At 38.4% G+C, this 15,370-nt stretch overlaps 1 protein-coding gene across 4 annotated transcripts in view; it reads left to right on the top strand.

Moving 5' to 3' along the window:
- Positions 1-15,370, top strand: part of LOC107223958 (matrix metalloproteinase-14) — a 30,103-nt gene that overhangs the window by 1,800 nt on the left and 12,933 nt on the right. For all 4 annotated transcript variants that reach the window (XM_015663838.2, XM_015663836.2, XM_015663840.2 and 1 more), the window contains exons 2-3: positions 9,224-9,347; positions 13,762-13,869. In XM_015663838.2, coding sequence (XP_015519324.1) covers positions 9,224-9,347; positions 13,762-13,869 — 232 coding nt within the window. The remainder of the gene's footprint in view (positions 1-9,223; positions 9,348-13,761; positions 13,870-15,370) is intronic.

Below are 15,370 nucleotides of genomic sequence, written 5' to 3'. Positions count from 1 at the left end.
AGTTCAGACTTGTATATCCCAAGTGGAATAGTTGTAAAAATTGCGTCGAGTTTAGGCGTCGAAGTAAATTCCTTGTGGATGACGTTCCTCGTCTACTTTCCGCTGATAAAAGGCACGTTAACTACATTACAAAGATACGGTGTTGACGTTACTCAATCTAATTGAATTATATACTTGCTTACCAAATGTGTAGATAGATGAATATCGGGTATTCTTATCTCAATAACTGTGTACTTATTTCACTTAGTCGTCATTTATTATTTGTATGATTGTTATTATTTTTTGTTTAAAGGTAAATCTGAAATCGTTCTTGACATTTACAGTTATATAAAATAAGAAAACTTAGTGTTGACGAATTTTCATAGTCAAAGAGTGTAAATGTACCCGAACAAACGTACTTCCGAGTGAAAAAGGCCACTGAATTGAGTGAGTAGTAGTAGTTATGTAGTTAAAAATTCTCGAAGTTAAGACGCATTTCGATAGTTTTTGCTTTGATGTAAAATGAAATAACAACGCTTGTTATAGGTGAAATTCTATAAACAATTCTCTCAATTTACTATACTAAACGTACTTTCGCTTGGAAGAAGAACCGATCGAATTGGGTGGGCAATTATCGACATAAAAATTGTCAAATTTAAAGCATTTTTTCTTATTATTCTTTACTCGGTGGAAAATCGCTGTAGTGTAAAAACGAACCATGGAAGATATGAATGTGATCGAGAGATTATTTTACTACACTGATTGTGAGTTGGTAAGTGAGACCGGTTATTTCCATATGACGTAACGAGAGATTCCACCTCGTAACGTCACTCACCTTCACCGAGGCTGTGCTCGGGTATCTCAATGACTAACTACCGGAAGACGGCTGTCCGTATGATCACAAAATGAACGATCTAAGACGCAACCGCAAGCGATTTAACCGAACGTGATAACTTTACAACGGATTGTAAGATACGCGGAAAGCGATAAGGCAACAAGTCGAGTGGAAAGTTGCCAATGAATTGTCACGCTTCTGGCTGCATCTGAAAATCACGCAACGCGTATGAGAAAACAATCTCGGCGAAATCGGCCATTTTTTTTTGCTGACCACGTGACGTTGTCCTGAAACTTTTTCCGCAGTTTTTATTGCTGTATCAGTTTCACGCGGCAATAGTAACAGAATTTATGGTCAGCTTTTGGGATCTTGTGTAGGTACACTTATCGAAACATAAAATCTGGTCAGATAAAACAAATTCTACTCGAAAAAGACCGCATTTGATATTGAAGGTATTTTTTTGTTTTCTGTATTTATAACGCAAGGGAATCGTAACAGCTGCACAATCTATTCTGTATCTTGATAACTGTGAAATTAACCTGAAACAATCAGCTGATTATTCACTTCGGCGCCATGCTACTTAGCCATGGAGACGAAGTAATCAATCTTAGCAGTGGGAACATCGATACCTGACCTGATAATATGTATGCGCTCGCTGCATTCTTAGTTAGAACTATTTTCTTGTATTAATTCCTTTTATCACTCAGCAGTTAATATAACCTGACAAATTTGCAGTCACTTTTTGTATTGTTAAACAAAGAAAACAATATCTCACATTAAATTTGAATTTAGTAGCTATTCCAGTACGTAATTTTGTCTGGTTTGTAAGATCAAACATATCGAAATACGCCATCTGGTGTTAGAATACATTGTGCCCTATCATAGCTTGATTTAATTTAATCTAACCTAGCCTAGCGTGAAAAACAGTTGTATTTAATCTGAAAAGTTTTTTCCATCCCCTTTTATGACTAAAATCAACTTAATATGATAAAACGGAATCGTAACACATTGCGCAAGGTCTTTCGTGCCTTGACCTCGGTGAAGTGAACCTCAAACGGTCAGCTGATTATCGACTTTGACGCCATGTTGCTTGAGCAAAGCTAGGCGAAGTAGCGAAGCGCTGCAGTAGGCCGCCAAGCAGTGGAAACATCGATACGCAGTCAGACTCGACGGCTTACTATACTTACACGCGTGTTACACCGCCAGGGAAGGATAATGATAATAACAATAATAGCCAGGTTGATAAAACGCTTCACCCGGGCAAGGTCTGCGCCGTCGAGTCACGCGATTCTTTGTCTCGTCATAACGCGCCTGCCTGCACTGATGACAAAAACAGTTAATTGCACGCAGCAGCGACGAGTAAGTCACCAGACGACCAAAACCGACCAAAACGTCACAAGTCAGAATCGATCAGAGATTCGAGAAACGTTTGCACACTCCGCCGACTGGATAAAGGTCGCTTCCGCTATTGCGCACACATTCGATTTTAACCGTCTGTTATTCACAATGCAAAACGGAACTCGAAAGCGGCTATCGATTTGCCCATTTTAATATCGAATATTGTCGGTCAGTAAATTTATCTGCTCGAATTTACACTCTGCTTATAAATTTCAACCTCAATTCGAATATCTCGAACTTTGCAACCTTGAGGTAAATAAATTTGTCGAACATTAACGATGACCTTAGCATCGATATTTTCAAACCCTATATGGTGATCTCGAAACGTATTATTTATTATTCATTATAACCGAACTTAAACTGCGGGGGAGGAAAGATCTTGAACTGAAAACTCAAAAAAATTAAATATTCTGCTATTTTCTACCATTGCGAGAAAGAACGCTTCAATTTTTCTCTGTTAGGTGGAATTGAGAACCTTTTCTTGGGTACAAGAATTGCTCTAGATTGAAGCAAATACTCTTTGTAATAATTTTTTTTTCATCGTTGAATATTTCGGTGCACACAAACACCTTTTATAATTTTTGGTCCAGCAATTTAAATATCTCTATAACAAGATGTAGAGCAGCTGTTTGACATCTTATATGAATCCAAAGTGCAGTCTCTCGCTTACCTTGACTTACGTACGTTAGCGGTTTACAATGTCTGTGACTGCAACCGTTACCGCTTTAGTAAACGTTTCAATTCCCGTAAAAATTCAAAGGCTCATCTACAATCTCCGTACGGTACAACCTTGTTATTGGTTGCATCTACAACGAATACCCAGACATATGGTAAATATCTACAATCTGATTGGCTATCCGTAGAAACGCTTCAGTACAAAGTTAAAATTTGGTTAGATTCGACGGAAACAGATTCTACGAAACAGTCACCAGTTGGCATTGTAAACTTCCTACTGAAGGGGTTACGGTTACGGTAACGGACATTGTAAACCGTCATTTAGTTGAAATATGTCGATGGTTGAGGTCAATGATAGTCTAAAACCGGAAGCGAGTAGTTTTTCGATTGCTGGAGCAAGTGGAGAATCACGATGGTCAAATTCTATGATTATACGCACGCAAGCATACATGCAAACCAGTGCGTAAATCACGTATCTAATATGCTTAAGAAATCCGCGCATTATCTCATTGTAAGTCGAACTCGATCATGACGAGAATAACATTTTTGAAACAGCTGAAAATCGCGCCCTCGTTCTTCCGCCTCAGTGGCAATGAGACGCGACTTGAATTATATACATTACTTTTATACATTTATTATATACATATATATTTAGTAATTTGCTATAAAACGTTGTTGCTTCTGAAAATTATACTTTTCTGTTCTTCCGAGTAATGTATTATGTATCCTCAAACTTTGAAAAATGTTAGGGTTTACATTCGCGGGATCATTATGATAAGTTCAAAAAATTGAGGGAAACACTTGCTAGTTGGAGGTTATGGCATATTTTGCGTATCTTCTCATCAATTTATCGAACTCTTCTCAGCGGCGAAACAAGTGCAACGATAAACTATGTATTTGGGAAAATTTGAAGCGACTTCGTGTGCGTTCCGAAATTAGCTGGCAACGCTAAAAATTCCCTAGGACAGAGGCAGAGCTAGTCACAAACTCGACAGCGCAGAAGAGATAAAAGACTGTCGACAGCACTGGGAGCTAATTTCTAGACGCACCCTTCGTCGCTCGGTAGAAGAAGAAAGAGCAACACTCGATTTGTTGAATCTGATGGTAAAACAGAAGGTATCCCGGAATCCCTTGAAAAAGATTGTCTCGTATCGTAGTAGGAAATTGTTAATGATGTATGTGACTTGACGCGGAAATAGATGGAGATCATCGTTGTCTTCGTGGAGGCAGCGGCCTTCGTGTGAGAAGATCCCACAGTCCGAACACGAATGAGCTGTCATTGGAATATTAAGAGTGAGGCGAGCGAGCCTGAAGCAAATGCGGCATATGACACGTGTAAAATCCCTGTTTACGATATTATTTTCACTCTATTTCTTGTTGTTTGAACAAAAACGTGCAACGCATAGTTTGCCAGGATTTCTGCCCTCTTCGCATCAACACGCGGTAGGAAAATTCCTATTCAAATCTCCTCTTCGTGTTTATCAAGATTAAATTCCATATTGGAATAGAAGAAGACTGCATGCGTGGATTCGATTAAATTGCGACGTGTCGCCAATTCAGTGCGCCGCACGTGCCGCTATCCTGAATCACCGTGGATTCGAAAACAAGTGAGAAACTCCACAATTCAGATGCAATCAGAGCTTTGCGTCGCGTTTCGCACTCTCTTAGAATACTACCGCAGAATATAAAAACTGTGTTTTCAGACCGAGATAGCGCGAAGATTGTGATTATCTTCGCACGAGCTTTCGAGCTCGTTGCAAACGATAAATTATCTCGTATCTTCTCAACGTGCCAAACTTGTCCACAAATCTAATTATGTATACCTAATGTAACTATCTCAGTAAAACGAAAGAATGCCATCAGCTTCGGATCATCGCATGCGGTTCTCTTGTGATTTAAAGTTTTATTAATAGCAAGAAACTCAACAGATCGGGAAAAAAGTTAAATCGGTAGCATTCAAAAGTAATTTTTAGTTTCAATTCGTGGATTTCGAATGAATCTAACTGGATTGACTTTAGTGGCAGGTTCTGAACCTTCGGTTTAAAATTGAAAGTCAGCTAAAGATTTTGCTTTCTTTGCACACGGGAAGGTACATAGCGAGAAACCGATGCAGAAGTGCGACGAGGAGATTGAGAGAAAAAGAGAAGAAGTCAGCAGCGGAGAAACATGTGCCTAACAGATAGGACAAAGACTCTTTTATATTCAGTACTTGACTCGAAGATGCGAGGTTCTGTGGAATACTGATGCGTTCGATCGCATTGACAAAGACCTCTCACTCAAGGCCGGGCCGCCCACCGAAATTTGAATAATCATAAAAGAATGCAAAACAAAGAGGAGATCTACGCAAACCAGAGACGCGCTAAAAAGACAGGAAAGAAGAAAGAGTCAACATAAAGACTTTCGTTATCAACTCTATTACCTTCCAGTTTCTGTCTTTGATGCTGAGCGATCAATTATGCATTAGGCGTACATTCCGGTAACAACAACGTGCAAACGATAGAGTTTATACAAAATGAGGATGGAACAAGTACAACTTAAGTTGATTTAAGTCGAATTAGGTGAAAACAATGTCATCGCCCTCTTTTTACAATAAAGTAATTGAACTTAAACTCTTGATCAGATCTCCGCGGATTGGCCGGAAAAACAACTTGGATGAAACGAACATGAGGGTTGATTATAATAAACTAATACTTGTCAGAATCATCAACATATAGAAAACGCACGTCGTCGGGTAATTTGTGCGGAATTCATTCGCCAACGAAATGAGCTATTGTTCTTTGATATCGGACAAGCTATAAGAATTTGACATCGATAATTGATCGTCGATGATACAAAGCGTCCCAGATTACTAATCACTGATCTGTTTTGATCAGAATACAGTTTTCAATCTTTTTTTATACCCAGGTAATAGTTTTTTGATAAAAGTTATCAGAACTCAATTCAGTCGTTGATTCTAAACCTCTGTTTCTTGATTTTTCGTTTTCAACACTTTTTGACTGGACTGTACAACAGGTCTGTTTACCTGTTGCGATTACTCGTTTGCTATCTCCATGGAGGGATCGATTCATATTAAAATCGCGTCTGCAACGCCGCAAATGACTCGCATCGTATCAGTTCGTTGCAGTGATAATAATGAGAAAAAATACGGATGCCAGCAGCGTCCGAGCGATTAGTCTTCTCAGGAATAATCGCACGTGTCATTTCGCCTCGTGGCATGGAACTTGCGGCCTGATGATAATTTTTTCTACAGTGAATCGTCGAGGAGCGAGCAGGCTGCACCTTTCGTTTACACTACACAATCAGTCATGCAACATATTTGTTTAATGAATCCCCACGCCTTATACCAGGGCAACATTAAACGCGTATCTACAATGCCTACAGAAACGCCTTGGTACAAATTATATCTGTGATAAGGAGGCAGAGATATGAGATACGCACTCGCCAAAGATTATTTCGTTTTACGTACACATCGTCGCTGAAGGTTCGTTTTTTTTTAAATTCTTCGGATGAAGAGCTACGGAAGTGAAATAACGAGTCTGGAAAGCTTATGGAGCTGAAAGAAATTACACTTTCTTCACAAATTTAATCCCAAGAAAGGACAATCTTAATTAAGGGGATGCTTTAGTTAGTAATTACCGACCGTGTCAAATGCTATTCATTGTGACTGTTATTAACGCCTATAATGCATTATTTATGCAAATATGTCACAGTCGGTACAATACTACATGCAAAGCCGATTGCGATTATCAACGAACAAAATATCATTTCTTTTTTCAAACAACGATGCCAAGAAATGCTTCCCGCGAGAAACGAAAAATATTTTGGATATTTTAGTTTGGCATTCCGCATAGAATAGCATTGACTGCGGCACTTCTACATCAGTAGTGTGAGTACGCTTTGATAATATTATAATTAAGTAATATTTTGCTCAGTCGGTGAAGAATTACTATAGCATGCTTTTAAACGATGAAGAATATGTATCAAAGTTCGAAAAATTGGCGAAATCACATTTGCAATCCATTTTCTCTCACTTTGTGGTAATGGCATATTACTATTATACAACCGAATCCCATATGTTCGAATTTTTCCACCAATTTCCGACACGTTTCTAAGTGATATCATTTCCCAAAGTTCTAAGCTACATCTCATTTACAATCAGGCAAAGAAAGAAACTGTGAAATACGAATTTCTGAGTTCTTTAGTAAAACGGGAACATTCGAAACAGCACAAGTTTAGTAAGGAACGACTATTCGATAAATGTGATTAAAAAATGTGTTCTTGATCAATTTGCATTCGTCTCGATCATCGATGACGCAGCTTGTAATTGGGTAAAGCGATTTTCGTCCGTTTTTCTCCAACACTTTCGTTTCGTATTGCAACGCGGTGTTAATTGTATTCGTCGTATCGATACCTGTTACGTTAAGTATAAGTCATTGATGATTCACACCAGAAGTTATTCGAATACTCGCCTCCGGGGATAGTCTAATCGACGAACTTGCAGGTAGTGGATAATTTTTACTTGGAAGTAACGCCTTGATATTGAACGACAATCTTGCGGAAATTCAAAGAAACTGATTTATCAGAATTCAAGCGTAATTACACCTTCGGCAATAAATGAACCAACCGAAGACTGATGAATGAACGTATTCATAGTCTGACGTACTACGCGCAGGTGAAAGATGAGAAGGCGCCGTTTCAAGGCCAAATCCAAGAACCAGAGATGTCAAACTTTCCCGATTTTTTTTTTTTAACAATTTTCTCCGATGATGTTCTTTTTTTTATTCTACCCAGTAGTCATGAATTTGCATGTTTCTGTAATAATCCCTATGATTATTATTTCTTTTTCATTATTACCATGAAATTACTAAATTAGATCACATCAACCACATATTAATGTGGTTAGTTTTGTATGATTTTCATTTGTGTAAACAATATTGTCTATATAGTTACAAAACTATCCAAGTAGTTTATAAAAAAGGGGTGGGGGATCGGTGACGAAATATTAACTGTACAATTTTAGCACGCCATAGATCAAGATATATTGCTTATTGTATACGTGAATATCTATAATGCTTGATTAAGCACACGTCCATTAAATAACGGTTGTTTATATCAATCCCGCCATTACATAAGCTAAAATTGCGGCATTAGTCAGTTCGGTTCGATTATTAATCGTTTTATCTCTTTCTGCAGTCGTTGTGAAAGCAAAATGACGCCAATGATGCATGTTTTTCCAATTTTTTGAGAAATTTTTTTCAAGGTAAAGCAAATGAAAAAAAAAATAAGCAACGACTACTTCTTTGTACTGTATGCGTGATTTATTATATTATTTTTATCTTGGATACAATTTTAAGAATCGAGCTTAACCACATTGTTATTTATACAATCCACTGTTTACGGTGAATTGACTTCCTTAATTCTGGCTTCACATCGTCTTCTTTGTCCTACTCTGAGAATTAAGCTGCATCTATATATAAACTTTTACACAATTGAGTACAGGAAATACCGCGAATCAATCGCGATGCGACCTGTGCAACAGTTTCGATTAAGGATCCACACTTACTAGGAAAAAAACTCACGCACACATATAATACATAATATGTATAACTCGACTTTTTATATCAGATTCGTGGATTCGAAAAGTCTCTCTGTTCAAATAGGAGTCATCGTTTTTATCGAATTCAACTTCGTTCACCTTACATTGGTCACAACTTCTGAAATTTCAATTTTACGTTTCTTTGTTTCTTTCTACTTTCTTGTTCAGACTGTACACCCTATGTATCCTCAATTTAAGTGTCAGTGCCAGACGGTGCAACAAACCGCACAAGAATGCGTAAAACGTTTTATTCGTTCATGCAATTGTGCTACGTGACACAACATTGTAATCGTTTGGAACTATAATCGCACTTCCTTTGCAGTCATAACTGATAATACATATTGTATAGCAAATTTTTTACCCTAAAATAATTTTTCTCTCGTTCCTGCTTCCTTTTCTTGACAAGTTCACTTTATTTTTCTTCTTCTTAATATTGATGAAACAAGTTTTTCCTTCAGCCTCCTGCTTTTCTGTTTTCAAAAATATCTCGGCAACAAATAGACTGATTCAATGAATGCGGTTTTTTAATCTTTTGAGATTATGAGCTAAAAGTGATCGAGCCTTTACTGAGTTATTTGCGAAAACTCGAATTCTCTTCGTTCGGTCAGCTGTATGTCTAGATAAGAAAAAAACGGATTTTGATGGTTTCAACCTGAATCGATACGCTGTACTATAAAAAATATGCTTCGCTGACGAATAATAATATCATTCTAATTTTTGTTTCTTTTCTCTGATTACAGCGGTACCTGTCCCAGTTTGGGTATCTCCCGCCAGTGAATCCAGCCAGCGGAGGAATTATATCCGAGGATACCCTCGCCAAAGCTATTGCTGAATTTCAATCCTTTGCCGGGATAAATATAACCGGTAAGTTTAATATACCTACATTTCTTCGTATTTCGTACAAGAAACCCGCGACAGTGTAACGCAGCTAAAATACCGTATGGATCGAAACTTTTGAATCAAAAGTATCAATTTACAAATTTTTATTTTTATTTTGTTTTGTTACAAGGCCGGTGGTCGCGAGTGTTTTACCGTCTAGTCTAGTCAAACGTCAATAAGGTCCCAACAAGGCGGGTTAATTGCGGTAGATGTACAACGGTAAATGATAGGTCGGATACGAAAAAGGAAAAGGAAAATTCGGATCGGTTTTGCAATTGTAATACGAAAGGAATTCGCCGAAAGCCTGCCCTAGCATAAAGAATTATGAGAATGGCTTGTTTGCTGGTGGGTTTGTCTGCAGCTTGTTGAACAATTCGCCCGGGCAAGACGTTCACTGCCAAGGATAACATCTCGGTGCACTCCGACTGTATATAGATATAATATGTATATATGTACAGCGGACAAGAAACTCCTCTCGGCAAGGCTATGCCTAACTCCGAGTTGCAGCGAGAATCTCAAATAACCGGCGTCTTTCACCGTAAAAGACATAAATAAACATTTATAATGCATACGAAGCTTATAAACACGACAAAAGACCTTAAGAAACATCGTAATTATGATTATATACCTATATGTATGTAATTATTGTTTTTCATCTTAAATTGCTCCAAGTAATTTGATTTCATTTTTACAAAGGCTTGGCTTAAACCCTTTCACTAACATTGGGATGCTCGGTGTCCCACCTTAAAAATTTTTATATCCTGACCTTATCACATTTTTGTTTACAACTTCAAATGATCTTTGTTGCTTCGTATGACTGTTAAAATACGGAAAAGTCTAATTTGATTGTTTTTTAGATCCTACATCCGCCATGTTGGTTTCGCCATTTTGGATTCATAAATTATCAAATTCTGGTTTCAGATTCGTGATCAGCTACAACCCAAAAACCCCCAAAATATTGAATTGATAAATGTGTTACTGAAACGGTTAAATTCAAGCTCAAAATATTGCAACGTTGAATGCCACTCAAATGAAACCGGAAAATAAAAACACGTTATGCCGTAAATTTTTGTTAGCAAAAAGCAGTTGAAAAGATATGTTTATTTATGAAAAAGGGGTGAAAGCATCGCGTTCGACTATTTTTATTCAACGCGGTTTTAAGACATCTGAAGGACTATTTTTAAGAACAGACGTTGATGAAATAACGACAAATTTAAAGGAAAGTGACGTCAAAGTGACAATTTTCAAGGAAGTAATTACAAATTTTAACGAAACAGACGTTAAGCTGACATTTTTTCGATGATTTCAAAAGGTTTAAGCGGCTATTTGTGAAGAGATCGGCGCTATGAATGAAAAATTCAAAGAAAACGACGACTTCGCGGCGATTGTTTTTACTTCCATAAGACGTTATCAATTCGACTTTCCGGCGTCTTTTGCTTCTAATACCACGCGACAACAGTTTCAGGTCACTGGACTGATGCACCGGAACGAAGCAGCGCATAAAACGCATGAATATATGATTTACGATATCCAGGATGGCACACAAGACGTCGCGACGTGTCAGCCCATGTATCAAACGTTACTAATTCTGCAGTCCGCACTATCTTCCGGCTACAATATCTCCTGATGATTCACTCTCGGCTATTAATCCGGGAACGCGAATTTAAATTTCAACCAGAGTCCACAGAATACGTTGTAGATGCACATGTAATGGGGATTCCATGCCAAATCACCGGGATTTAGTTCGAAATATTTAATATTCTTTGCTCAAAGAAGCTGTTGTTCAAACGTTTTGAAATCGTCTTGCAGATAAATCAAAAATAGTGTCAGGCAACGCTGTCAGCTTTTTTTTGTAGGCAAATACGTCTGACCGACCATATTGAAAAAAAATTTTTTTTTTTTTTTACAAGTCTCACGCCGTGAAATGTTCTCCTTTTTGTATTCAATTTGTTTGTCGTCATATACGAACCGTTACAGTCAACGTTGTGGTATTTTTAGTACATACATCCAAGCAAAATATTTATAAAAATATCATTGAGTTTTCTTAGAGAATATATTGAAAATTTGGAAAAAATTTAAATACTCATAACTCAAACACGCAGCATAAAATGAGCAAAAGAAAAGCATATATATAAATTTTGAGCGTTCTGGAGGGGCTTTACAATTGCTTGAAAATATTTCAACGAGGCTGAAAATTGTGAGGTCAAAAAGGGGTGGGGATATTGTCACAGAATTTCCTATATATTTTTTATGCAATTGCGAGAACTGTACCTATTTTTACAGACAGTGCATCACCGCGGCGCTTCGACAGAAATAATGGTATACTCATTGTCAGTAATATTTTTACAAACTAGTCGCGGTCCAAGGTTGAACTGGTAAATATGTACGTACATGCATTTACGTTACATGCATGTAATTATTCAACCTTTCCTCGCGTGGCGTTACATGCAAATAAATCCGTTTCCCGTTCTTCTCATCGTCATTGCCGTAGCTCGCGGAAGGGGAATTGGTTCCGCGTTTTATATGCTCCCTAATTAACTTATACACATCATCAATGCCTAGTCAGAGGCCGGATTATACGATCAGAATTCACTGAGCTAGCTGATCTTTTTCTAGTTCTTCCCTTTCTCTTTCTCCGTTCGTACAGCTCGGGGTGTACAGGATGATTTCACCAGAGTGTGAATCAGTTGTCACTGAACGGACTTTTTCTTTTTATTCGGTTCTGGTCCTGCGGTTCCCAGGGATTTCCTCACTCACAGGAAAAGTATACCCACGGCCTCTGGTTTATGGATTCAGCACATCGTCAAACTTGCCGGTTTGTTTCTAATAGGCTTCTTTTCACTACCAATCACTTCGGTCAAAGTTCATTATATCAGCAGTTTGACGAGGAAAATACCTCGGCAAACAAAACCTGTTGTGTGTTTTTTCCTTCGATATGTTTCATCGTCCTCTAATGAAGTTTCAATGATAGAGACTAATAGATCCAAGTGTGAACGGATACACTAATTCAGAACAATAGAGAAGTAACTACAAATAATTATCGGTGAAGTAATCTGTTTTAAATTGAATGGAAGAAGGCCGATTTGATGAAACTACGTATCAGGATTTTCACATTTTTAGCTCCATAAACATCCGTAGAAGTTTGACCAAAATCCTTGATCCGGAGGCTTGGTACTTTTCTCATTCACTCTGCGTGTGGAGCTGCAGCTTATACCTGCAATGCAGGAAAGGACTCGGTTTCGCTAAATCGAGCAATTGTTTGCGGTTACTTGTCGGTGACCAACTTTCTGCATAAAGTTATTGTATAAAAATCGGTTGCGGAGGAATTCATCTCGCGGATTGGAAACCAGCTACTTGGGGCGAAGCCGCCGACGTGACTCGGTTGGTGTTTTATGGATGTATATACCTATGTATACATATATGTACAAGTTGCAGAATCAAAATTCCAACCGCGGCGTCGACTCGCCGCCTCGTCGCGTTGCAGATCATTGAACTGCAGGACTTTGCATTCGCTCTGATGATCCTGGGCTTGATACGTGTTCACGTGACTCACCCGATTCGTTAACTTGAGTCATCTCGCTTCGTTTAACAAGCCGAGGTTCATCATCTCCGTAGAATCATTCCCGCCGTGAATCATGTTCCCACACGCATTTTGCACCCTGTATTACACATTAATCGGAGAGACCTTCATTCGCTCTACCCGGTTCCCCATCTCAACTCATTATTCACTTTTTCGTCATTTCAGAACTCACCGCTCCTCCCTCTGCTAGAGAAGAGTGGATCTGCAAGCGTTGAAAATATTCCAAAGCCAATTTTTCATGTATTCTTAATTGTTGGACCCATGATATATTGAAAACCAATGAAAAGATTTTGTTGATTCTCGACTTGACGGAGCGCTTCTTCTTCACCCCGAACAGGTTAAATTTTAAGAAAAATAGATCCAGTCATTTACCTGAGCCATTGCCAAAAATTGAATGGTTTTTAGTTTCAGCATTAACTCGAGAACGAATCAACCAATTTAACACCAGAATTACCGAGGTAAAATGTAACATGATGTAGGAGTCTTAAAATGAAATTGTAATACCGGTCATTTTGACTGGTCTGGTAGTTCGAGTGTTAGATAAAATTTGGTGCATTGGGTTGGCTTGATTCGACTTAGAAGTGATCAGATTTCGAACAATGTCGGTCGAGCGATTCCTGAGTGATTTGCGAGAATAAGAATCTTCCTACCCAAGATCTTGTATATTTTTTTTTATAGAGTTCACGTAAGATCTCGTCGTTATTTACATTATACATTCATTAATAGTGTACGAGAATAATTGGGTGTAATTCTATACCATAAAAAAGTACCTGCCATGTTTCCGAGATGAAATAACACTCGTGCATTTATTTCCCGCAGGTAACTTGGACGGTGAAACAGCTCATCTAATGTCCTTGCCGCGTTGTGGCGTAAAGGATAAAGTTGGTCCAAGCACAGACGGCAGGTCAAAGAGATACGCTCTTCAAGGTACGTTAAGCAGAATTATACTGAAAACCGGTTAATTATCCTATACGTCAATTCAATTCTTTCTTGAATTATTTTAAGGACATTATACATAACTCAGTCTTAAGCCGCACGTATAATCGTAGCAAGGATAGTTGTAAAGAAGTAAACAAGCTGTCCTGTGTTTATTCCTTCCAAATTCAAGGTCTCCGTGATTGAACGTGGAATGCGCTTCTGACTAAAACTCAAACTAGCTAACTAGTGGGCTCACAGTAACGGTAAATGACCTGTCGTTAGAAATTTTACCGGCCGTAGGTTTAGTCACTCGACAATGTTACCTAACCCAAAGTAATAGTAACAGATATTGAATTCTGAGTGGCAAACGACGATTATTGAGTTACCCGCGTCATAGGGTGAGCGAGTAAAACCGAGGCAAAAAGAAAAAATCGATTTGTATGCTAGACTCACGCTATTCTAAACCGGCTGAGCCACCGCCTGACTGACAACTCTGTAACAACTTCGTCGTTCACTTCCTGTCTCTGCTTAGCACGCGCCTCGCGGCAATTATTATTTATTCGCTCGCTAAGCCTGAGCCGTGTTAAATATCGAGTCAACAATTTGCACCTGACTTTGAAAGGGGCCTAGTAATAATGACAATAATAACAACGCCAAACTAAACAAAAATAATAATCACTCGAGCGTGTCTCCTCCTCCACATCGAAAACTGGACATCGCTTGTTTAAAGTCTGAATAACGAAGTTCATATTGAAATGCAAATGTCTACAGTGTTGGGCGAACATTTCTATCGTTTCACCAGCCCTTTTCTCTGCATCAGTTTTTTTCTCGGAACCTCGAATTCAGAAGCTGCCGTTTTGAAGCAGTAAATATCGGATATTATTATAAAAGCGGTTTTTCTCATATTTTACTATAAATTGACTCAATGTCATGCAATAATAGTCTCATAGCTTGGACGATGTTTTTTCGGTATTGATGTTCGAAGAATTTGCCAAATACGTTCGATCAGCTGATTGCTCACAGCTTCGCCATATTGCATTTTTTGGGTAAATTTGTTTGCGACGTGTGCAATACGGCGGGATCAGATTCCAAGTGTCCATTTAATGACAAAAAATCCTGAGAAACCGATAGAACGAAATCTAGGAGCCTCGAGAACTGTGGTAAACCTGCCGAAAGTTATGTTTGGCATCGATAACCGTGACGACTGAAAATTGCAACAAGCTGAAAGTGGCCGGTATTCCTGGGATCCCTCCACAGTTTTTCTGCCCGGCCACGTAGCTCGGTTACATAAGTACGCAATAGTTAAATCAGCGGTAATAATTATCAATAGTGCCTGGAAAGTTACGTAAATTAATAAACTTTTTATGCAGGGAAACTGTAACGCAATCTGCGGTATGAAATCTTGGTGAAAATGTTGTTGGATAAGAGGTGTAATAAACGGAGAAATGAAACAGTGTATTCTGTTCTAAGCGACAGCCAAAAAATTGCAACGATTTCACACCGACTGCGA

The sequence above is a fragment of the Neodiprion lecontei genome, chromosome 2 (genome assembly GCF_021901455.1).
Source record: "Neodiprion lecontei isolate iyNeoLeco1 chromosome 2, iyNeoLeco1.1, whole genome shotgun sequence".
NCBI classification, from domain to species: Eukaryota; Metazoa; Arthropoda; class Insecta; order Hymenoptera; family Diprionidae; genus Neodiprion; species Neodiprion lecontei.
This window is presented reverse-complemented; position numbering and strand designations above follow the sequence as displayed.